Below are 24128 nucleotides of genomic sequence, written 5' to 3'. Positions count from 1 at the left end.
GTAATCACATCACATCCTTGTTACACAAGACCTCTTTTGGGATATTTTTCTATCTAAATTGTATATGTTAAAGGAGTTATAATATGATATGTTAAGTTTTTGTTATAAATAATTCTGTCACTTGCCTAATTGAGTTTTATTTTAAATTATTGGAATGAGATAAAAGTGCTTTATATTAAACATAGTTGATATGCAGCAGAATAGAATTAATTTAAATGTGAAATTATTTGATAGATTCCACAGTGGTGTGTGGAGTATATGCGATCATTACCAGGACCCAAGAGAGGAGTTGCCTGTACCCAACCCAGGAGAGTGGCTGCAATGAGTGTGGCTCAGAGAGTTGCTGATGAGATGGATGTGATGTTGGGCCAGGAAGTTGGTTATTCCATTCGATTTGAAGACTGCAGTAGTGCAAAAACCATCCTTAAGTAAGTACTTTATCTTTAAAAATGGATGCTTTTTCTAATTGTAGCTTTTCTGCCACTTGTTAAGAATTTTGCAAGTGGACATTCAAGTTATAAAAATTTAAAATTTGAATAGTTCGAAGTAGGCCACCTTTGACTTGCCAGGTGACATTTTAATGTGGATTCTTTTTCTTGGTTATAATATATGTTGCTTTTTAGTAGAAATTGAAGTTGGCAGATCAGATTTTAGTTGCTTGAGGTTGCATCTTAAGTGAAAATGTTCCTATAAAATGTGTAGTTTTAGTAGACATGCTCTGAAATATCATTTAAATATGATAGAAATAGAAAAGTAAGATATATCTTAGTGGTCTGGGGATGTAGCAAAGGTAGACTGTTTGCCTGAGGGCCCAAGTTCAACCCCCAGTCTTGCCAAAAAGAAAAAAAAAATGGATTTATCTTTGTAGAAGGACAGCTAATGTTAGAAAGAATGATGTGTGAGTAAGATGGGATATGATTTAATTGTAGGCAAGGGACTTTTAATGTTAATTTTGCAGATCTTGATATGCATACATAATGAACTAAAAGGCCAAATCTTGTTATGTAATGTACTCAGTGCACCTGAAGGTGTGTTGGTTCCTCTTTATAGCTGTGGTACATGTGGTCATACTGGTCTTTTTGAATGTTTTAACTTGACAAAAATGTTTTCTTCATTTTATATAGTTGCATTCTGCACAAATGGTATATATTTCCAGATAGTCATTTCTTTAAAAATCTTATTTTTTTCCTTATTGCTTTTGTTTATCTGCATTTATATGATATTTAAGTTATTTAAAAAGTTTATTTCTTGATGGGTACAGTGGCAAATGCCTGTAATCCCAGCTACTCTGGAGGCTGAGATTGCAAGTTCAAGGCTGTCATGGTATTTGCCTGTACTGTGAAGTTCATCCATGAAATAGTGCTTTAGGTCTGGATAAATTCTGGAGGAAGTTTCATACTAACTTCTGAAGATTCTGCTTGAAGGACTCAGAATTTAAGAGTTTTTTTGAGAATAGCCACATTGGTGTATTTTTTAATTGTACACAGAGTCCAAGGTAGTTTCTTCATGGTTTAAGATACATATGGATAGATGATGAGTCTAATATTGTGCTGTTTTCAGAGGATCAGATCTCATATAAGTTAGTGCGTACTCTGGTTTTGAAGTCGTTAGTAGCTACTCAGTCCCAGTGGACAAGTTGCTAAATGGTTTTTGTGTTCTGTTAGGTATTTGCTTGTTCCCATCCTTTACTTCTTAAACTTATGCAACATATTTATTTTCCAGTTGCTGTCTTAGTTAGAAATTGGGGGGGGGGGGGCAGCCCGATTGAGATGGCTCTGAAGAAGAGGAGGCCAGATAGTAAAACAATGATGCCATGCCATGTTTGTGACTGGTCAGTAAAAATCTTAATTCATTCTCATGGAAAGGAGAAGGTATCGATGGCATCTAGCACTTCTGCAGTGGATTTTAAGAAGCATTTTGTAGTTGGAGCTCTACAGGGTTTGTTTGTTTGTTTGTTTGTTTATTTATTTATTTATTTATTTATGGTGCTGGGGATTGAACCCAGTACCTTGTGTATGCAAGGCAAGCACCTTACCTACTGAGCTGTATCCCCAGCATTTGCAGTTGTACATGATTTAAGAAATTTATCACTTTTTTTGAGGCAGATGAGTTTTTTGTTTGTTCTTTTGTGGTGCTGGAGATAGAACCCCAGAGCCTTGGGCATGCCAGGCATTGCTCTACCACTGAGCCGATTAATTTTTAGGGAAGACAGTGGCTTGATAATCTTGTGCCCGTGAAGAAACACAATATTTGGTTGTTAATTTGGTAGCCAGTTTCATTGTTATTTTAGGGGATATGCCTTTTGTTTTATTCCAAAGCTGCAAAATTACTGAGGTGTTTTGATATCAAGGCAATCCACTTATGTACCATGTAATGCTTAGTCATTCAGTCATTTAATTGAGTACTTTGTGTAGGTTGAGCAGTGCTAGGTATAGTAACAAAAAAGAAATCTGGTTCTTGTCCCCATAAAGCAAATCAAGTATAAATATGAAATTTCCAATTGAGATAGAGTCCAAAATAGAATATATGGAAGTATGCTTTGAGGATTCGATTCAATTTGGAAAAGAGAAGTGTGTATTTAAATCAAGGCCTAAAACAAAAGTAGTACCAGCCAGAACAGGGATTGGGGTGCAGGGTGAGTGTGTTCCAATCAGATGGAACAGTGGCTTTTTTTGTTTTTTAAACTGTTTCTGAATGGAAAAAATCATGACCTTTTACTTGAGAAGAGTCCTACAGTTCTATACCTACTGTATATTCTTTAAATATCCAACTGATTTGTCTAAGTCAACCTTTTCATATCAGATCAATTTTAAGATGTTAAAGGACTAGTTTGTGTACCATGTATAGATAGATGATTGAAGATAGCCTTTTTGGTCTTTCTTGCTTCATTAAACCATAAACGCAGGGAATGGGGTTTGTGTCTGTATCTGTGTACTTGCCATGCACACAACAAATAGAACCTTTGTTCCTTTTTAATCTGAGGAAGTTAAAGTCATAACAGGAGTTTGAAATTTTGTCACTATGTTGTAGAATTTGGATGACTTAAGCATAGTCATGACAAATTGGATAGATGATTCATGAAAAGACATTTTCTCTGACTTTGTTAAAATTTCTTTTGTGAAGATGGGGTATAGTATATATAATTTGCCTTTCCCTCCCTAAGTTTTTCCATTTGGGGTGTCACGATTCATTTGAAATTTGGAATTTTACAACACCAAGGACCCCATCTGAGATAAAGTTTATAAACCAGAGCAGCTTTTAGAGAACATGTGTTTTAGCTCTGTAAGACTCTGTACCACCTTGAGATGTTTATCTCCTGTGTAACTTCAGGGCAAACTGCTAAAAAGGCAAGAAAAGGTAAAGACAAGAAGATATGGTTGAAATGTAATTGAATGACTAGAGAGATGAACAGTCTGGGATTTCAGGGTGTGATAAACTGTCCCTTAGAAAGCTTGAGTGAGATAAGTTTTGAACAGACCAGCCAAAGAATGTGTTTCCATACAATTTGGATCATAAACATGTAGAATTTGTTTTTAATCTAAATAAAATAATCTTTGTAGGCAAGAAGATGAAAGAGAATACCAGAGTATTTTAACAAACACGAGCTTAATAAAAACACTACTACAGTAAGGAGCTGGAGGGTCCATTAACCTTTAAGGTGGGCACTGTCATTGTAAGGCAAGGCCATAGCAGATTCTTTTATGTCCCTGGCAGATTCTTTTTGTGCCCCAGGAAACAATAAACTGAAGCAGTTCTGTTTAAGGACTACTACAGAATTTCAGAATGGTTGTTCAACAGGCACCCTCATATAAAAGTAGATGATTTGAGATGAGAACTGAAAGTAAGTAGATCCCAGAACACTGCCTCTGGGGTCACAGTACCTAAGTTGTGTCCTAGCTCTGCCACTTAGCAGTATCATTTTGACTGTTAATAAACCTTCCTGTACTTACTGCTTTTTCAGAAGATGGAAATTATAATAACTACCTTATGGGGTTCTGAAATTCATGTTAATTTGTATGTAACCCTTAAGAATAATTTTCTGATACTCAAGCAGTGTTTCACCCAGCAGCAATGCTGGTAGTGGAGATTTCCAGCTTGAGAAATTATTGGTTCTTATTAATTAGCTAATAAAAACAAGAAAGGAACTTATAAAAGCAGTTTAATGAAGTTCCTTATACCACAGTAATTGAATTGTAATTGAGAAGGGTTAATTGAATTCAAACTTGACATTGTCGAATGAATGAAGCCATATATTCTTCTAGGGCTGGAGGTCAGAAGAGAAAACAGGTGTGGTAATTTAAAGACAAGTTACAAACTAATTTATTGAACATCTGTTATGTGGGTAGATATTGTTCTCATTCAAGTATAGCAATTACATTATGGGAGTAAAAAATCAAAGTGGTTGGTTACCATGTTAAGCAGTTCTTAAACAGAAACAAGAAAGTTATTTCCCTAGAAGTAAAAATTTTTTGGCTTTTGTTAATTCATCAGATGTTAGCTTGATTTTCTACTCCTTATTACATTCAAATTTTGTGTATAAACTTATACACTTGTAAGGGATTAATTCTAGAAGGCTTTCTTTGCACAGTGTGACATCTTAGAAAATATTGAACAGAATTGATACATTCATCTCAGCTTTCTAAAAGTGCTGTGGAGAAGGTGAAGGCATTTCCTTCAACACTTGTGAAAGTTTGAAGAGTTGGAAATGAATGTTGGGAAAAAATTTAGTCGCTTTACTTTTTATCATTGATTTCTTATGCTTTTTCTTTTCTTTTTTTTTACTTTTTTTTTTTTGCTTGATTTGGTATCTGGCTCTGAAACATAACTAAATATATTTTAGCTGTTGGCCATAACAGAGGTTTAAGTTCTGGTGTCTTAAACATTTTAGCTAAGAATGAATCCATACCTGTTACAAAGGGTATTTGATATATTCTTTTTGTCTAGTTTATTGAATTTAGAACAGTAAAACAAGAGATTCCAAGGTGTTCAAAATACCACATCTTTCTTGTGATCATTTACATACACTAGTTTTTACCGTAATCAGTATTATGGTGCTTTTGTGGTTATGGTGATGGGTGTTGCTCCTACAGTGTAATATTGTTGCTGAGAATATGTCAAATTGAACTTGAGCCTATGTAAAACATCCATAGGAATGTATGGGTCCTGTTGAAATGCTGAGTCACTTTGAACTAGTAGTTACTATGGTGTCCTTATATTGATTATGGAAAACAGTGGTATATGATTTAAATCATTATGATGAGAATATTTATTTTTCACCAGAAATATGGTGTTAAATACATTGAGTCTTCATTGACATATTTATATCCAAAGAAGTGGTTTGATTTTTTTTTTAAATTGATTGTGATATATATACATATACACATAAAATAAATGTGCCTTGTCTGAATGCCTATACCTTGGTTAGGCTATTAATCAGGAGATTTTAATATTCAAAAACAAAATGTCTTTTCATAAACTGCTATGTTCACATAGATCAAAGTTTATCTTTTATATCATTAATTTACATTCCAGTAATCCTGTTATTATAAAGTCAAACCATCCTAAATTGGGGCCTTGGGGCCTGACTGTAACCATTCTGTCTTATGATACATATTCAAGTTAACTATAATGTAGTGTGTTAATCTAAAAACTCAGTGGCCGATAGAAAATTTATATATACCTTAAATGTTTATTTTTATTTTAATATAAAACTTATCTATACATCAGTTTATTAATACTGGGTCAACATCATTTTGTTGAGTGTGGGCCCTTTGTTTAGAATTCCATTTTGCTAAAAAAAAATCTAGTTTCTTTAGCAAGGCCCTCAGCAACCTAGTGAGATCCTGTCTCAAAAAAGAAAAAAAAAATCTGGTTCTTAAGGTGGATTTTAACTCGGAATACTTAAAAAAATACGTAAGTGTTGCTTTTCTGGAATAGGAGAGAGAATTCAGTTTTGAAATTTTAGAATTCTAGACCCCTTCCAATCTTTAATATAAAACTTATCTATACATCAGTTTATTAATACTGGGTCAACATCATTTTGTTGAGTGTGGGCCCTTTGTTTAGAATTCCATTTTGCTAAAAAAAAAAATCTAGTTCCTTTAGCAAGGCCCTCAGCAACCTAGTGAGATCCTGTCTCAAAAAAGAAAAAAAAATCTGGTTCTTAAGGTGGATTTTAACTCGGAATACTTAAAAAAATACGTAAGTGTTGCTTTTCTGGAATAGGAGAGAGAATTCAGTCTTGAAATTTTAGAATTCTAGACCCCTTCCAATCTTTTAAGAATTGTCTTGCACATTTGATAGTTTGTGTGTGTGTGTGAGAGGCTCATCTTTTTCATTTTTTCTAAAGTATGCAATACTTAAGGTTCATATGTAGAATTTCTCTTTTCTGTGCTTAGAGGCTATCATTTCATGTCAAATGTAATAATTTGTAATTTGTCATAAAAGTGGTAAGTTCAGTAGTTGATCGAAATGCAAGTTTCATTATCCGAAACAATCAAGAAACAAATGAGAAACTGGTAAAAAATTGCATTTAGTATTCAAAGTGCTGATTGTTAAGAGCTCCTACAAATCAGTAAGAAAATGGCCAACCTTTGAAGTCATCCAAGAATTTCTTTGGGTGATGTGGATGCATGTTTTAGATCTTTAGATACAATTTTGAGTTATCTGCATAGTTAGTTATACCAGAATATAGTCTATATTTGAAAGGCAGTCAAACTCTTGACAGTATGGGAATAGCACTAACTAGGATTTTCAGAACAGATTTTTTGTTTTTGTGCTGTTCGATTCTTCTAGAACAGTAATATCAAGTTGTTTCACTCTTTTTTATTAATGGTTGCCTGGCATTTTTTATTGTCTTCTAGTTTGACTAATCTGATTGGTTAATATTTTGCAATGTTTGCTATTAGAAACAGTTGGTGTCCTCAGCACCCTCTTAGAACTTTGTATGCACAGTTTTTACACATTGGCATATGTGAAATGAATTCCCTCAGTGAAATTGGTTGGATCAAAGGTTTTGCTTGAATTTTATCAGCCTTTGCCAGATTGCCCTTCATGAAGATTTTATCTACTCCCACCAGTAAGGAATGAGCAGATGAGTGTCTGTTTCTTTGCCTTTCCTGATATAGCTTAGTAAAATTTATCTTTAGTCAATCTTGTAAGTGAAAAATGTAGTTGTCTTATAGTTTTAATTTGCATTTCTTTTGTATGAAATTGAGCATCTTATAGGTATGTATTAGCCATTTGTATATTTTTTGGGATCTGAGACTGTTGCTTTTTTCATTTGTTGAGAAGGATTGCTATCTGGTTGGCAGCAGTTTATAAGGTGGTATTTTGAAATGCATATCAAATTTCAGAAAATTGACAAAACATACACTATCACACAATTGATAAAATTTGGTATTTGTTTGGTTTCTTTACTTATCTTTCTGTAGTTGGTTCTTACTGATTTGTAGAAGCTCTTAACAAAATAGCATTTTGGATATAAATTGCAATTTTTGACCAGGTTGTCATTTATTTCTTACAGGTAATGAAAAAGTTTTGATTTTGATCAAGTACTGAACTTACCGCTTTATATGATGTCCCAGGCTTTACAACATAACCTGCCCAAGCTTGTTTTAAGTTATTTAATTCTTATATTCTACTTTTGTGTTTTTATTTTAAGCATCTTTGCCCAATCTGGATTTGGTTGGAGGAATTCATAAGGTTTAGGGTAATTTCTCTTACCACTCCTTTTGCCACCTATACCAAATAACATAACATTGAGCTATTGGGCCTTACTTCCCTGTGTAGTTAATTTTTTTTCCCACTCATAGTTGCAACATTTAGTCATTGACACTAAAGTGAGGAATAATTTATATATATTGTTTATTATTAAATTTTTAAATGACTTGTTTGGTTTTCTTTTTCTTTCTTTCTTTCTTTCTTTCTTTTTTTTTTTTTTTTTTTTTTTTTTGGGTAGTGCTGGCGATTGAACCCAGGGTCTTCTGCATGCTAGGCAAGCACTCTACCAACTGAGCTATATCCTCAGCCCTTGTTTGATTTTTATTTAGAAAAATATGAATGTTTTTCTTAATTTATGATTTTTCCTTAAGCCAAAGGAATGGGATGTTTTAAAAATACACGAGTACAAAATTATAAATAATATATGTGAAGGATGTAATGCATTACTATGCTTTGTTCGGAATTGGTGATGTCATCTGGCTGGATCAGAATTGGTTAGCTTGTAGCTACTCTCTGCATGCAGTGATTGGAATACTGTTAAGCTAGGATGGTGCTATCAGCACTTTGAGTTTTGGGTTTATTTCAGTAATTAAACAGTGCTTGAATATCTGAATTATGAGTTAATTCAAGGGAGTCTGATGCTACATTAGGCATCTATTTGTTTAATCTGCCTCTTGTTTAACTTTATTAATTTAGACTAAGTCTTAAACTTTAGCAAGAGTTTAAGACTTAAGTCTAGTGTATAGAATTTAACAGTTCTCTTAAAACACAGATTGCTATGCCTCACCTTCAAAATTTTTGATTAAGTAATTCGGGTGAGGCACAAGTTTTCTGTTTCTAATAAGTTACAGATAATTTGTATGTCTTTAAGTGAATAGATCATTTCAAGTTTGATTGTCTTATAGCATTTTTGTTTACTTATCCATTATTAAAACTTTAGAATTATGACTCATCTTTTAGCCTGGGTAAATATTTATTACTAGTAAGAAAGATAGTAAAACTTGACTTAGGTAAAGGGAAATGGTCTGTGGCTTTTAGGATCACCAGTATCTTCCTTGTTATGTCTTTTATGTGTTATGTGTCAGGTGGATTGATATCTCTCTCTCTCTCTCTCTCTCTCTCTCTCTCTCTCTCTCTCTCTCTCTCTCGCAAAGGGTTTCTTAAATTTAGCAGTATAGCAAATAATCAAGTACTCTTTTTTTTCTTGCTTTAGTCTTAAATTAACAAATTTATTCTTTAAATTCTAGAGACCAGGGATTCAGAAGCATTGCATTGACAGAGTTGGTTCCTTCTGGAGATCCTGAGAGAAGAGCCTTTCATTTCATGATTCTTCCTAGCTTCTGATGACAACTAGCAGTCCTTCTTATTCCTTGCCTTATGTATCTCCAGTCTCTTTCTCCATCTTCACCTACTCTTTGTGTCTCAAATTTCCCTCTCATTTCTTTTCGTTAAGGATATGTGTGATTGGGTTTAGAGAGCACCATAAATGTTTGCGATCTCATGGGAAGATTTTAACTTAACTACATCTGCAAAATTTCTGATTTTTAATAAGGTCACATTCCTAGGTACCAGAGGTTAGAACTTGGTCATATCTTTCTATATAGGTACCTTTTTGTTGATATACATACATGTAGGTGTGTTCCTTTATAGTAGTTTTTAGGACAAGTGTGCTAGTGTAGGAGTGTGCTGTCATAGCACACCTAAGATTGGGAATCAATATAACATATAAACTAGTTTTAATAAGCTATTTAACTGGTTTTGAGACTCTGGAAAAGTTAACTGTTATTATTCAGGTGTTTTCATTGGAAAAGAAGAGCACATTTGACTCTCTTGACCTTCCAACCTTAGAACTGCCATTTTTTGTAAAATCTGTTGTTCATATAACAAGCTTCACTTGTTAGTAAACTTTACATATTTTGTGATGTAGGAGGTATTTAACTGCAGCATCTCATGGTTTGTATCACTGGGTGATAAATCAAATTAACACCGAGGAAACATTAGGAATTTTCTCCGGAATCTGAAAGACAAGGTTTGAATGTGGTTGACTATTTAATTTAGTACTTATAATAAACATGGTTGTTCATTAAAGCATGGCAAATAATAGTTCCATTAACTGATTTGTGATATTCATTTCCTCTTAGGAAAAATGCAGAAGAATGGCTATGCTTCTGTGTATCTCCATGTTGTGGTTATCTAACGCTTGAGAAATGGGCAGAGGAAAAAAGATCAAAATAGAGTGGTTTTTTAAAGAGTTTTAAGAAATTTTCAAGTTCAAGTTGTGTTATTAGTTTTGTGATTTTCCCCCTCCCCCATTTTAAAGTCCAAATTGATGCATATCTTATGTGGGATCATTATAATTGGTGGCAGTTTGGTGGTTCCCATTGCTTGTGAATGCTTGCACTTGATCTGGCTGTATATGTTATCGCTTCATTTGAGTTTTGTTAGTTATTGGGACTACATGTACTGAATTAGCTAATTAAAATGCCTTCAAAAAATGTTACCCTAGGAGTCTCTGTTGAATGAATAGCTAGCTATTGAGTATATGGGAAGTTGAGAAACAGTGATAGGATATAAATTTTCTAGTATTTGGGCAAAATAGTATTTGCTCGAATGCAAACATTTATTCTTTAAAGCCACAAATTAGTTCTATTGAAACTAAGGAAGTTACCCACAAATGGATTATGTTTTGCCATTGAGATAATGTGCAAGAGGATTGCCTGCCTTGTGTCAGTAATACATCCAAAGGCACAAACTGCCAAATGTCCTCAAATAGATCAAAGAAATTCCAAAGGATCTACAGGCCATAGTGTAGCTGACTCATGCACTGTGTTGGACTAACTTTAAGGCATTGAGTCATATTTTAATTGGCAGTGTTTTTTCTTTCACAATCTTAATAAAATAATCTTGTAGGTAATACGTTACCTAGTCCAGGTTGTTGGTTTTTAAAAATAACACCACCAAAGTAGAAGATAGGAAATATACAATTGGGACGAAATGGACTTGTTTGCCCAAAAATTGGTTAAATTTAGAATTAAGTTTTAGTGAAGTAAAGAGAGGGATTCACTTCTCTTGTACACTGCCTGCCAGTTTGCTGAACTTACTGCTCCAGCAGATGGCATTAGCTAAAAATATCAAGTTGGTTCATGAAAGATTAGGTTAGACTAATCATGAAAAAAGAGCCAGAGGATGAAGTCATAAATGATGATTTCAGATAATTTCTACTGTTTTTAAATCTGTAAATAAAATCATGGGCTTTTATTTCTGAATGAACAGTGAATTCAGCATTTAAAGGCGTATTGTGTTTTGTCCATGGGCCAAACCGAGGATATAATTGTTTTGTATGAGTGTTAGCAGAGTGGAATGGACTGGGAATGAATGTCTGATACTTAATCTACATGGTGCTTTTCCTATGATGCTTAGATTCCATATTAACTGCCTTCTTTTGAGCCATTCCTAATCCTGGTTTCCCTCTCTTTGGTTCATTAATCATTCTTATGTTGTTTGCCTTTTATATTGCATTTACATAACAGCATTTCCACAGTGCTGTTGCTGCCCCTCAGTCCTAAAACCTTTATGAATGATTTCTTTTTATGCTTCATTAAGGTGTTTTTTCAGGTGGGAAAATGGTAGACGTATTCTCTGAGCCCCTTTCAACCAAGAACCTGAGCCTGTGAGCTTTGTTAAGAATTGTTAGGGCTTTACTTTTTTGAAATATGCATTTGCATGTGGTAACATTTTAGTGGTGTGATGTCTTAAAGCAGCTGAAAATGGTTTAATGGTTTTATTTTGCAGAATGAATATTTACGTCTAAGATTATTTTTAAGAAATTCATTTATATCTAAGTGTCCAATTTGGCATTTGTGTGAAACGTGTGTGGTCATTGCCTTCCATAATCAGCAATATTTTGGTTTTTTTTTTTTTTCAGTACATTGCAGTATTTGAGAAGATTTTATGATGTATAGCTTGTTTGGTGTGTGCTCTTAAGATATTCTCTTGAAGCTTAATTTTGTAATTAATCGTGAAAAAATAACATTTTTTTGGGGAAAGTCCTGTCCTCCCTTGTCCCCACCCATGCTAGGGGTTGAATCTAGGGATGCTTTATCATCAAGCTATACCTTTTTCGTTTTTTTGAGACAGGTTCTTGCTAAGTTGCTGAGACTGGCTTTGAACTTGAGATCTTCCTGCCTCAGACTCCCAAGTCACTGGGATTATAGGTGTGCATCAGTGTACCTGGTTGAAGAAGTTTAGTTTTTATTTACTAAATGTCTTTGTTTCATCTCTCTGTTTTCAAGTTTTCTTTTAAAATGAACCTTGACCAACATGTTCTTTGTGAATATAGGTATATGACTGATGGGATGTTACTTCGTGAAGCCATGAACGATCCCCTCCTGGAACGTTACGGTGTGATAATTCTTGATGAGGCTCATGAAAGAACACTGGCTACAGATATTCTCATGGGTGTTTTAAAAGAAGTTGTAAGACAGAGATCAGACTTAAAGGTGAAGTAGTTTTCTTTACCCATTTAGTTCATTTTGTGTGTACGCATGTATTAAAGTGGGAAATATCCTGCATTAATCAGCTTTTTTATAAAATAACTTCTAAAAGTAGTGTCCAAGTACTGCCTATGTTTTTACTTTGATGTGGATTCATTTTAGACTTCACTTATATTTCTCCTACTTTTTAGTAATGTATTTTAAAACCATATCTCTCTTATTTCTAACCCATCTGATTCTTCATATTCTAACATTGTTTTGTTTTTTTGATCATACTAGTCACTCTATTCATCATTAAGTGCAGACATCTCCTTAAAGGATCAGTTTTTATCCCTCAGATTTATGTCTGTCTTCCAACATAAACATCCAGGACGATCAGCTCCTCAGAAATCTTGGGTTTTTTTTTTTTTAACTCCTTCTTTACCACTTTGTCCTTGGCCAGTGTTATTATGTTGATTAAGGTCTTAAAAACTGTCTGAATAGTTTATATATATATATATTTTACATTTTTGACTCATAGTTTAGGAAGTTCCCCCTTTTGCTTTCCTGTGTGCATGTACCATACTTTGAAACTTAAAACTCATCATCTCATCATTCCTTGTTAGTATGTGTGCTGTATAAGCACCATGTAAGTACTATCACTATTAAAAATTATGGATGAGCTGTCAGGGTTTCAGTGGAGAAATCTCATTTAAAATAAGAATTCTAGTGGAATGATGTATGAGGAAGACTTACAGTAAAATTTTATTAGTTTATATGATATATGATTTGTATGGGGGTGTGACCGCATAATCATGACGTTCTGTACCTGAAAAGACTTTTTTTTTGCTCTGCCTTTGTACAGCAAGTATAGAAGATCCTAAAATAATTAGGATTTTTTTTTTTAAAAAAGATGTATGTATTAAAGATTATTTGGAAGAAGTGAGAAAATTTACACCTGGTCCACTAGTTAATATTGCATTTTTTCTCTTTTTTTTTCATGTGGAAACATATTTTGTTTGAATAAATGTAGCAATATCATGACATTAACGTGGTTCTCCACAAACTTTCATTTGGTATGTTTCAAGGTGATTGTAATTTACTTACTTAAATAGATATTTCTAAATATCTTTGAATAAAAAGCTTTTACTGTACCTCAGTCTTTCTGTATTTCGTTTTTAAAGTGGTTTATTTAAAGATCTTTACAGTTTTCTTTATAACTGTATATAGAACAGTAAATCAGTACTTTTCTATTTTTTTTCTTTGAGGCCATGAAAGAACTTAAAGGTGACTCAAGTAATTTACTGTTTTCTTTCAGGTTATAGTTATGAGTGCTACTCTAGATGCGGGAAAATTCCAGATTTACTTTGATAACTGTCCTCTCTTAACTATTCCTGGCCGCACGCATCCTGTTGAGATCTTTTATACTCCAGAACCAGAGAGAGATTATCTTGAAGCAGCAATTCGAACAGTGATCCAGATACATATGTGTGAAGAGGAGGAGGGAGATCTTCTACTTTTTTTAACTGGTCAAGAGGTACCGTTATTATTAGCCTTTGGCCTATCATTTCTGTTAAATGGCAAGTTTAAACAATTTGGCATATGTTAGCCATAGTTTCCTTATTGTGACTTTTTTTCCTTCATATTGATATATAAAATTTGTAACCGTTTTTCTTTCTACTCTTAGGAATACTTTTTAAACTACTAATACTTCTGTGTTAGGGTTAATTATCCTGAGTGTTAAATGATTTTAGAAATCCAAGATTTAGCAATTGTATCTTCACTTTGGAAAGGCCAGCAAACTGGGACATGAATTTGCATCACAGCTGCTATGATTTCAGGCAGTCTCCATCAGATATTTAGCTTGTGTGTAGACTTAAGTGCCAATCAATCATCAAAAAACCTTATTTTGTGTTTTATCTTCCATGTACTCTTTGAGAATTGGGAGGATAGCATGTCTTCTTTAGAGTTTACCGCATTTTGATATACAAATCTCAGTTGTCTTGTGTTCTAAACTCTTCCATTAGGGTGTTTTTAGACATGTGTTCTGACGTTCTCAAGTGGCTAAAGAAGTTCAGGAAAAACTATTTGGATAAAGCAATTTTAGAAAATGTTTTTGTAAATGGTTTCTTAAAGTTTTTTGTTGAGTTTTGTGAATTTTCTAGAATGCACTAGAATTTTCTAGTATGTGCTCTTTAATGTACATGCAAATCACTTAGACAACTTGGAGATTCTGATTCAGTGGGTCTTAGTGGATCCTGAGAGCCTGCCTCTAAGAAGCATGCTGGTGGTGCTGACTTTCCTTCAGGTCTTAGTGTCAGGATCTAGAGCAGATCCAACAGAACTTTTTGCACTGCTGGAAACATTCTATATTTGCACTTTTCACTGTGATCGCCACCAAGAAACAGGGCTTTTGAGCATTGCAAGGTGGCTAGTATGAGGAGAGACTAAATTTTAATTGTGTCTAAGTTTAAATAGTTAACACTTACTGACCCACATCCTGATTTTGTGTTTGCATGGCCCACTGGTTAAGAATTTCTTTTACATTTTTAAAAGGTTATCTCTGATAAAAGAACCTGACAACTGAGATCTTAGATGAATGAAAAACTTAATGTGTTTTGGCATCCCAAAAGATCTGACTTCTCTTCTGGAACTTTTTTTCCCTCAGGTGTGGTAGATTGCCCGCTTCTGGAAGACAATTCTTTTAAAACAAAGCAAATTCTTGTCTCTTTTCCAAACTTGCTCTAACATATGAAGATTGGGGATGAAATGTAGGAATCTGTATCTTCTGTAAACTCCTGGGGCCATTTTTATGTCCTTTTGGTTTAAGGGTCACTTTTCCACAGGAATAGTTTATAGTATGATGCCTATGATATGATAATGACAGCCTAAACATTGTTAAGAGAAATTGCTGCCATTTGTCTCAGATACCAAAGGTCTGCTAAGCAACAACATCCCTGCAGTAATGTGAATTCTCATTTATGTTCACATTCTACGGGGATATTTGGTTGATAATTTTTGAGCAGATGTCATTGTTAAGAGCTATGAATGTTGAGTAATTTTTTTAAATCTTTGGATTTCTTCTGGTTTGTCTTGATCATTTGTAATTTATAATTTGTTGGCCTTAATTTCCTTTCTTTAGAGCATGGTCTCTTTTTTTTTTTTAATTGTTGGTCGTTCAAAACATTAGACAGTTCTTAATACATCATCTTTCACAGTTTGATTCAAGTGGGTTATGAACTCCCAACTTTACCCCGTATACAGATTGCTGTATCACATCAGTTACCCTTCCATTGATTGACATATTACTTTTCTAGTGTCTGATGTATTCTGCTGTCCTATTCTCTACTATCCCCCCTCCCCTCCCCTCCCCTCCCCTCCCCTCCCCTGTCTCTACCCCTTCTACTGTAAATCATTTCTTCCATTTGTATTATCTTGTCTTACCCCTCCTTTCCTCTTATATATCATTCTCACTCCCTTTCCCTCCCACCTCTCATCCCTGTTTAATGTAAATCTTCTTCTCAAGTAAGAGCATGGTCTCTTGATGTGGATGCTATATGTATTATAGAACATCAATATCAATGCTTTACGCATCAGATGCAATGCTATTTCTTCCCTTGGTTGTGAAAACCAGATGTCTGCAGACATTACAAAATATCCCCTAGGAGGTTGCAGAGTCATTCCCTGTAGAGAAATATAATTGTTCTTTTGGAAAATAGGTGTGTTGCGAATTCAGTTTCCCAGAGTTACCTTCTTGGTGTACTGGTCATCTTTTCTATGCATTTTGATTAGGAAATTTCCTTACATTTTGTAAGCAGGAGTACTAAATGTTTTTTTTTTTTTTTGATGGCATATAAATGACATGTATGTTGTAACTCATTTTTGAGGTACTCATTTTGTCCTCTTGTGTCTGGTCTCTAAATCACTTCTTTCAAAGTGCATAGTGTATTTTCTTAAATGACTAAAGTAGTCATTATGCGCAGATAACCAAGCATATCAGAGATAGCCTCAAAGAGTTTCTCTAGTTAGGGAAACAAAGGTAGTATTCACAATGGTTTTCATATGTGTACTGGAGTATGTCTTTCACAAAATAAAGTGATACTGTTGTTGTGAACTATAGCTGTGTAAAGTTCTCTTTAGATGCCTAGTCTTGAATTTGGAGACTTTTGGGAAGAAGGTGGATTGTATTGATTTTGTTTAGTAGATATGATATAAAGATAAATAAAACATTACTGTTTCTCCCTTTTTGGTGAAACTTTGGTATTTTTAGTTGGTAGGTTAAATGGTAGATTCTGGGAAGTTGGTACTTGCCTTCATAAATTTGAAGAGCTTCCTTGAAATCTAGTAATCTTGTGAAATTTGAAAGATTTTTTTTTTTTTAAAGACGTTACCATTTTAATCACTTTTTAAAAACAATGGTGCTCCTGAAGTCATCTGAGCTAATGTGAGAGAGAGCACGCACCCAGTTTAAATTGGTGAAAGATTGGTGAAAATTGGAAATCTAGAATGTTTTTATTATTTCAGTACATACAATTTGGACTTAAGCTGTTCGCGGTGGCATATGCCTAAAAAATCCCATTGACTTGGGAGGCTGAGGCAGGAGATTTGCCAAGTCTGAGGCTATTCTTGGCAACTTACAAAATCTTTCTCAAAAATAAAAAATATGGGGATGTCACTCAGTGGAAGATTGTCCCCTCCTCTCCCAATCTCCACTACTGCAAAATAATAAATAATCAATCTGGACCTATGATAAGATAGAAGTCCTCAGGCAAGTTATATACTACTGGATCAGGTAGGAGATTATAATTGCAGTAACAAATATTTATAAGTGGATGCTTGAAGATTCTCAGATCCTTCATTCCTTGAGCAGCACATAATTTTTCTTAGTAATATGCTTTTTCAGCATTTAATGAATTAGTAAGTTAGTTCCAATTTAATTAATTAACATACTTGTAAAGCTGAAAGTCTTTTTCTTCAAGTCAGAAACTCTTCACGACCAAGCAGATGGCTACTGATTGGGAAGAGAATCTGCCATTTCTGTCTTTCTGATGATTGTAGGAGAGTTTAATGGCATTCTAAACTGATAGTTTTGACTAAGAATGATTAAAACTTGAGGAAAAATGTATTGTGGAATTTTAGCAACTGTTTAGAACCTTATTTATATAAAAGCACAAGTGATATGGATTTTTTTTCCTTCACTTCAGAGGATTATTTATATCCCTGATGTCAACATTTTGTTTTAGCTCCATACATGGCTGAACACATTAGTTCCAATTTGTAATTATCTAAAATACTGCTGTCTTAAAGCAAATATATGATTTGGGCTGTTACTTTTTTAAGATGTGGAATCTGGATGTTAGATGACATTTGACCATTTATTTTCCAGTTGTGTTTTTGGTAAAATTAACAATTGCAGATACTCTAAATATTGGAAGTGTAATTTTTGTATTTATGTTCAAAAATTTAATTTGGTAGCGATCTTAATTTTGTATTTGCGTACCAGCAGGGGGCATTCTCATCAAGATTCAGCATTCGAAAGCAATTTTCTTTATAAATACTTGTTTCCTTTGTTAATGTTCTTTTGATGAATAGCATTATATTTTCATTTTCTCCTGGAAGCTTGGGATCTTAGAGGACACTGTTAATATCAGGTTCTTTGTAGTGATTTTTTGGTGTCACAGTTTTTGAGACAGATACCAGTTTTCTTAAATGATATATAAAGTTATGTGTTTGGGGTAGGTGAAAACAATGTGTTTCTTAATATATCCAAGAACTTTGTATTCTTTAATGCAAAGTTGTACTTGGATTTAAAGTCATTTTAAGGAAAATAATTCTAGTTTGATGTAAAATCACCTGAAATTACCCTCTCTTTGAATCAGTCTGTCTTATGAATAACAGATAAATGAGGATAGTCTCAGGTTGGGTTGTTCATTGGTTAGACTACCTACTATTTTATAATATTATAATAACCCTAATCCTAACCTTAATGTTCTTTCTTCCAAGTTGAATTATTTCAGTAAGGGTTAGGTAACATTTATCCCCCTGTATACTCTACCCTCCATATGTTAAACCCTTTAACCATCCCTAAAGTGGCCACTTCTCCCTTCTTCTCAGTATTATTCATTATGTCTCCTCCCTTTAAATTTTAATTCGAATACAAGTGCATTGGAATAGATTTAGGTGATAGGGAAAATTTTGAAGCTGCCCTAAGATATTTGGGTTAGCCTAGTTCTTAAATATCTATGTTGATACTATAAAGGTGTTTGTTCTCATTAGGCACAATGAAGCAAATCTTGCATATAATTGCATTAGTGATACGTGACATTAAAGCCTAATTGGCTTATTTAAAATATCTAGCACATCAATTTCTTTTAGATTGTGAAAATTGAAAAGGTCACAAGTGCAGTTAAATATTCCTGGGTGAGAAATTTCAATTTTAGTACAATTTGTTCAGAATTAATTAGGAAATCTGACTCTTCAAGAAAAGGGGTGTAGAATGCAAATAAGGTAGCTACATATTCAATTGAATAGAGAAATCAACATTTTTGAGGTGGTTTTAAAAATCCCACTGAAATTTGCTAAAATAGTTTTGGTTAATACATTGAAAATAGGGTATCTGGCACATCGTATACTTAAACTGCATAGAAATGTTCAGTATTTTTGTTTTTAGACTCAAAACTTATTTTGTAGGAAATTGATGAAGCCTGTAAAAGAATAAAGCGCGAGGTTGATGATTTGGGTCCTGAAGTTGGTGACATTAAAATCATTCCACTGTACTCTACACTTCCACCCCAGCAGCAGCAACGCATTTTTGAACCTCCACCACCAAAAAAACAGAATGGAGCCATTGGAAGAAAGGTAACAAAGAAACATTCTTTATAATATTTCATTAATATAAAAAGATTTGTGAGATATCAAGCTATGTTGTGGGTAATTGTGATTTGGGTCAAACAAAATAATCTTCATTTCAAAAATAAATAGAATAAAATGTATTTGGGTGGAGTGTATATATCTTTTTTAGTATTTTTTTTGTAATAGGTGGGCAAAATATCTTTATTTTATTATTTTATTTTTATGTGTTGCTGAGGATCAAACTCAATGCCTCATACATGCTAGGGGAGCGCTCTACCACTGATCCACAGTGCCAGGCCCGTATATATCTTTTGACCATAGCAGAAGAAAATATACTTCTTTCTCCACACATAGGGAGTTCCTCCTTAACAAATGATAGATTGGTTAAGGGAAGGGGAAGATGGCCAAGTACTTTATTCCATTCAGTGAACGATTGGTAAAACTAAGCACTTCATTCTGTGGTGTTTTGGCTTCTAACTTATTTTTCTGATTTAATCAAATTTTTAGATATAGGTGTGGAGTGTTGACGCTGCACAGAACTCTTCATAGCAGTAACACAAATCACACTGCATAAATACATGGGTTTCTTGAAGGCAGGAACAATGTCTGGACCCTGTTGGGAGGAATGTGTGCTTGGCACAGGGAAGGGAACAAAGTTATTCCAACCCTGTCTCTCATATACTTTGTTGGGAAATTGAAAGAGCTGAGTGCCAGTTTGAAACAGCAACTGTTTTTATTTAGTTTTTGAGATTTGGAGGATCTTATAAATTTGAAAAGATTAAACTATATCAAATGGTTTGAGAACAGTCAAGTCAACATTTACGCCTGGACATTTATTAAGTTATATAATACTGCAGTTGAGTTTTGGTAAAACTCTTTTTTAAAAAAAAAATTATTAGTTATTGATGGACATTTATTTATTTATTTATTTATTTATTTATTTATTTATTTATAAGTGGTGCTGAGTATTGAACCCAGTGCCTCACACCTGCTAGGCAAGTGCTCTACCACTGAGGCCCAACCCCAGGCCCCGGTAAAATTCTTAAATCTTTATTCTTATTCATTTTGGGAGATGATTGTCAAGCGTTACGTCTTGTCTAAAATTGTATTCATAATTCACTTGTTAGTCAAAATCTGGGCCAGGTGCTGTGGTGCATACCTGTAATCTGAGCTGCTCAGGAGGCTGAGACAGGAAGATTGTGAGTTCGGAGCCAGCCTCAGCAATTTAGAGAGGTGCTAAGCAACTTAGACCCTGTGTCTAAATAAAATACAAAATAGGGCTGGGATGTAACTCAGTGGTTGAGTGCCCCAGAGTTCAATCCCCAGTATACCTCCCCATCCCCACCACCCCTGCTGCTGGGAAAAAAATCGTGATCTGTTGTTTTCTTTCTTCTTATTCAGGATTTACAGAGCCAACTTTTTGCCATTTGCCCCCACCCCCGTGGTGTTGGGGTTTTTTTTCCTGATATTTTCAATGACTATGAAAATAATAATTTTTTTTTGGAGGGGTTATGTGCCAGGGATTGAACTCAGGGACACTTGGTCACTGAGCCACATCCTCAGCCCTGTTTTGTGTGTGTGTGTGTGTGTGTGTGTGTGTGTGTGTGTGTGTGTGTTTTAGAGAGAGAGAATTTTTTAATATTTATATTTTAGTGTTCGGTGGACACAACATCTTTTATTTTTATGTGGTGCTAAGGATCAAACCCCGCGCAAGCCAGGCAAGCATGCTACTGCTTGAGCCACATCCCCAGCCCCCTTGTTTTGTGTTTTATCTCAATCAGCTAATGCAGAGAAATTATGACTCTTAGCATGAGTCAGCTTCACCTTAGAGGTTAAGAACAAAACTGTCATAGCTTTCATAGGTGATTCCGGGGGGAGTGAAAGTAAGGAAGAACATCATTCTGATGGGAAAGACACTCTGAGCCCCAGCTTGTTAAAGCACAAATGAAAGATTTTCATGCAGGGCTATCTCATGGAGGAGCATCTAAACATCAAGTCCACATGTTTTCAGTACTGGGCAAGATGGCTGCCCGGGCTGAGATTGGAGTAACTGCATCCCTGAGATAATTGAAACATGTCCCGTGCTCTGATTAGGCACTGACCAGCAGGCAAGATGAAGAGGTGACCAGTAGGCTTAGTGCTTGACAGACCTATTTAGAGCCGCAAAGGTGCTAGAGGATTGTGGGAAGGAGGGAGGAAGTGTAGAGCAGGAGGAACCGCTATTCAGTTGTTTTCTTATTTTTGTTTAAAATGCTGCAGCTTTTATAATAGTCACCTTAAGCGAGTGAAGGAGTAAGGGCTAAGGCTTGGTTCTGCTGTTGTTAATGTTACTGTGCCAGTTACTAGAAGTGTTTATTGTCACCATGATGTTCATAATTAATTTAAAATTATATAGGAACATTTAGAGGTTTACGCTCTGCTTTTTACTGAGAAAAAAATTTTTTGTAAAATGGTTTACTTTTTTCCTAACAAACATAAGATAACAGCTAGCATAGAATAGGTTATGAGACTATTGCAAGTTTTTTAACAAATTGAATATTTAATACAGTTTTTAAAATAACATCAGAATATTTGTAATTATAGCTTTATTTTATGGTGTTTTTTTGTTTGTTTTGTGGTGCTGTAGATTGAAGCCAAGACTGTGTATGGGAAGCAAGCATTCTACCAACTGAGACCCTATTTATGTACCTTTTATAAGGCTTTGTTATTCTTTTTTCCTCATTCTGTTTATGCAGAATAAATTCTATAACCTGATTGTGTAGAACCAACAACAGTTTTTTTGTACTGAATTTTTAAATATGGGCTATGTGAAAGTTAAGTTTTGGGGGCATTTGAGCACTTAAGTAGCTTCTAACATTGGACTAATAGTGTAGTAGGTTGAAGTTTTTAACTATAGAGAAAGGTTGAGAATACGGTACTGTATTTGTATGAGGGTGTTTTTTACCCGTTGATGCTTTTTAAAGTTTGTTCAGGTATTTCAGTAAACTAAAAACTATAGGAGGCTATTTTAAAATTATACTTATTGGCAAATCTCTTCTTCTGGGCATCCCAAGACTTATAATTATTGTTCTATAGAATTGGTGTTATTTAAATCCAGCAATGAGTCTTTGATTTAAATACTTAGTTTTCATTAATTTTATCTATACACATAGCTGATTTTCTGTAACTTTCCTATAGCTTGCTGAATAATATGGCTCAGAATGTAGATTGCTCAATAAAAAAGGGAAATGGCCCATGTGAAGCTGGTTCTATAGTCTTAAAGGGAGACTTAATGATCCACAATCTGAAGATAGCTTGGTGTACAAGCAGATAAATTAATGTCTTTAAATTGGGCAACTCCACAGAATTCCCTAGAGAATAAAAATCCAAACTAGTGCATTATTGTGTTCAAACAGTATTCAAGTAGAGCAACACAAGTGCTCTGAGTTGTACTGTGTTAAAGTGTAATTACTGAACTAAATCAAAGTGGGTCCCATTAGAAGACAGTTGGGGAGGGGTCCTCTGCATATTTTTGCAGTGATACCAAACCTTTACCATGGTATTTAGTCTTTTTGGAGTTATTTACCTAATAGTGAGATTTGCACAGTACTTTAAAGACTCTTTGAGCACTTATTGCAAAGATAACAGTTATATATTATGATAGTTATGTGGATTTCTGCTAGATCTTGACATTCAGGATCACTTTTTTCTGACCAGTTCCTAATTGGATTGTGCCTCCTGTAATCTGCTTAGGACTTGATTAACTGATTCACTGAGATTCAGACAGACCCCCCCCCCAAAAAAAAAAATCCATAACCCTGACTTTCCAGAATGTTGGGGATTATTCTGGAAGTCTACCTGTCAATGTTACTTACCTTGAAAGTTTGTTTCACTTCTGATTATATGTTGTAAATATCCTTAAGAATGCCTTTCAGTAATAACCACAGAATTATCTTTAGTTAAGAAAACTTTGCCTTTTGCCATTCCTTTTAATGAACAAAAAAGGAAGCCTTTTTGACATGTAAATAATATGAAATACCTGTTGATAATCATGTCAAAGTTTCTTGCCAGTATTTAAAAAAATCTTCCACTGCAAGTATGAAATAAAAAAAATGAAACTCTTAGTATTAAATTCCAAGTAATAGTGTAATGAAATCCTGTGAATTAATCCTGCGAATTTTTAAAACCATTTGATTTGCAAAATTAAAAATTTAAAGAAATAAAAGAATAGGGATAAATAGAAGTACTTTCATTTCTTAGATATTCCCATGGGACATTCTTAGTCACATGTTCTTTTCTGAGCAGACCCTTTTATGGCTTGTGCCTTTTCTTCTTTTGTGAGTAGCTTTCACCTTACCTTCAAATACTGTCCTAAATGCCATTTTCTCGGTAAAACCTTCTTTGTCTTCATTGTGGAAATAACCCCTTTATAATCTCACAGCACATCTTCCAGTGTCATTTACACTTTCTATCCATGTCTAATCTTCTCTTAGAAACTGAAAGCTAGAAGAGCAGACTCTATCTGATTCATCTTCTGTGTCAACTGCTTACATATACATGTGTCTCTAGCTGGATGCCAGTAATCTGTTCCTGAAAATTAGATGTTCTGGTAAAAATACTAACAAAAAGTAACATTTCCTATTGTTTTAAAAGGAAGAAAATTATATCTTTGTTCCTTGGACTGTCTGCAATTTCCTAAATTGCAAAGGATCTCACATGCAAAAATAAGCTATCATATTAGTATGAAAATGATTTAAACATTATTCCATGTAACAAATGTGTGGTTCCCAACAGTTGCTATATATGCAGTGTAACACATTACATGTCACCACTTTGAGACTGTACACTTTCCAAAACATCTACATTTCTGATGATCTGCCAGTTCTTTTTTTTTAATTAATTTTTTTGTAATTGTAGATGAACAGAATGCCTTTATTTTATTTGTTTATTTTTATGTGTTGCTGAGGATCCAATCCAGTGCCTCATGCATACTAGGCAAGCACTCTACCAGTGAGCTATAGCCCCAGCCCGATCTGTCAGTTCATACTGGATTGTAGCTTTTTCTTGTGCTGTTTTGTTTAAAATGTTGATTTTTTAAAAAAA

General features: G+C 34.2%; 1 protein-coding gene across 2 annotated transcripts in view; it reads left to right on the top strand.

The window, feature by feature from the left end:
• The window catches only part of Dhx15 (DEAH-box helicase 15), a 47436-nt gene that overhangs the window by 10219 nt on the left and 13089 nt on the right, over nucleotides 1–24128 (top strand). For both annotated transcript variants that reach the window (XM_005318918.5, XM_040292580.2), the window contains exons 3-6: nucleotides 235–428; nucleotides 12062–12221; nucleotides 13513–13731; nucleotides 18885–19052. In XM_005318918.5, the coding sequence (XP_005318975.1) occupies nucleotides 235–428; nucleotides 12062–12221; nucleotides 13513–13731; nucleotides 18885–19052 (741 nt within the window). The remainder of the gene's footprint in view (nucleotides 1–234; nucleotides 429–12061; nucleotides 12222–13512; nucleotides 13732–18884; nucleotides 19053–24128) is intronic.

The sequence above is a fragment of the Ictidomys tridecemlineatus genome, chromosome 9 (genome assembly GCF_052094955.1).
Source record: "Ictidomys tridecemlineatus isolate mIctTri1 chromosome 9, mIctTri1.hap1, whole genome shotgun sequence".
In the NCBI taxonomy this organism is placed as follows: Eukaryota; Metazoa; Chordata; class Mammalia; order Rodentia; family Sciuridae; genus Ictidomys; species Ictidomys tridecemlineatus.
Note: the sequence above shows the minus strand (reverse complement) of the source record. Positions and strands in the feature narration are given on the sequence as shown.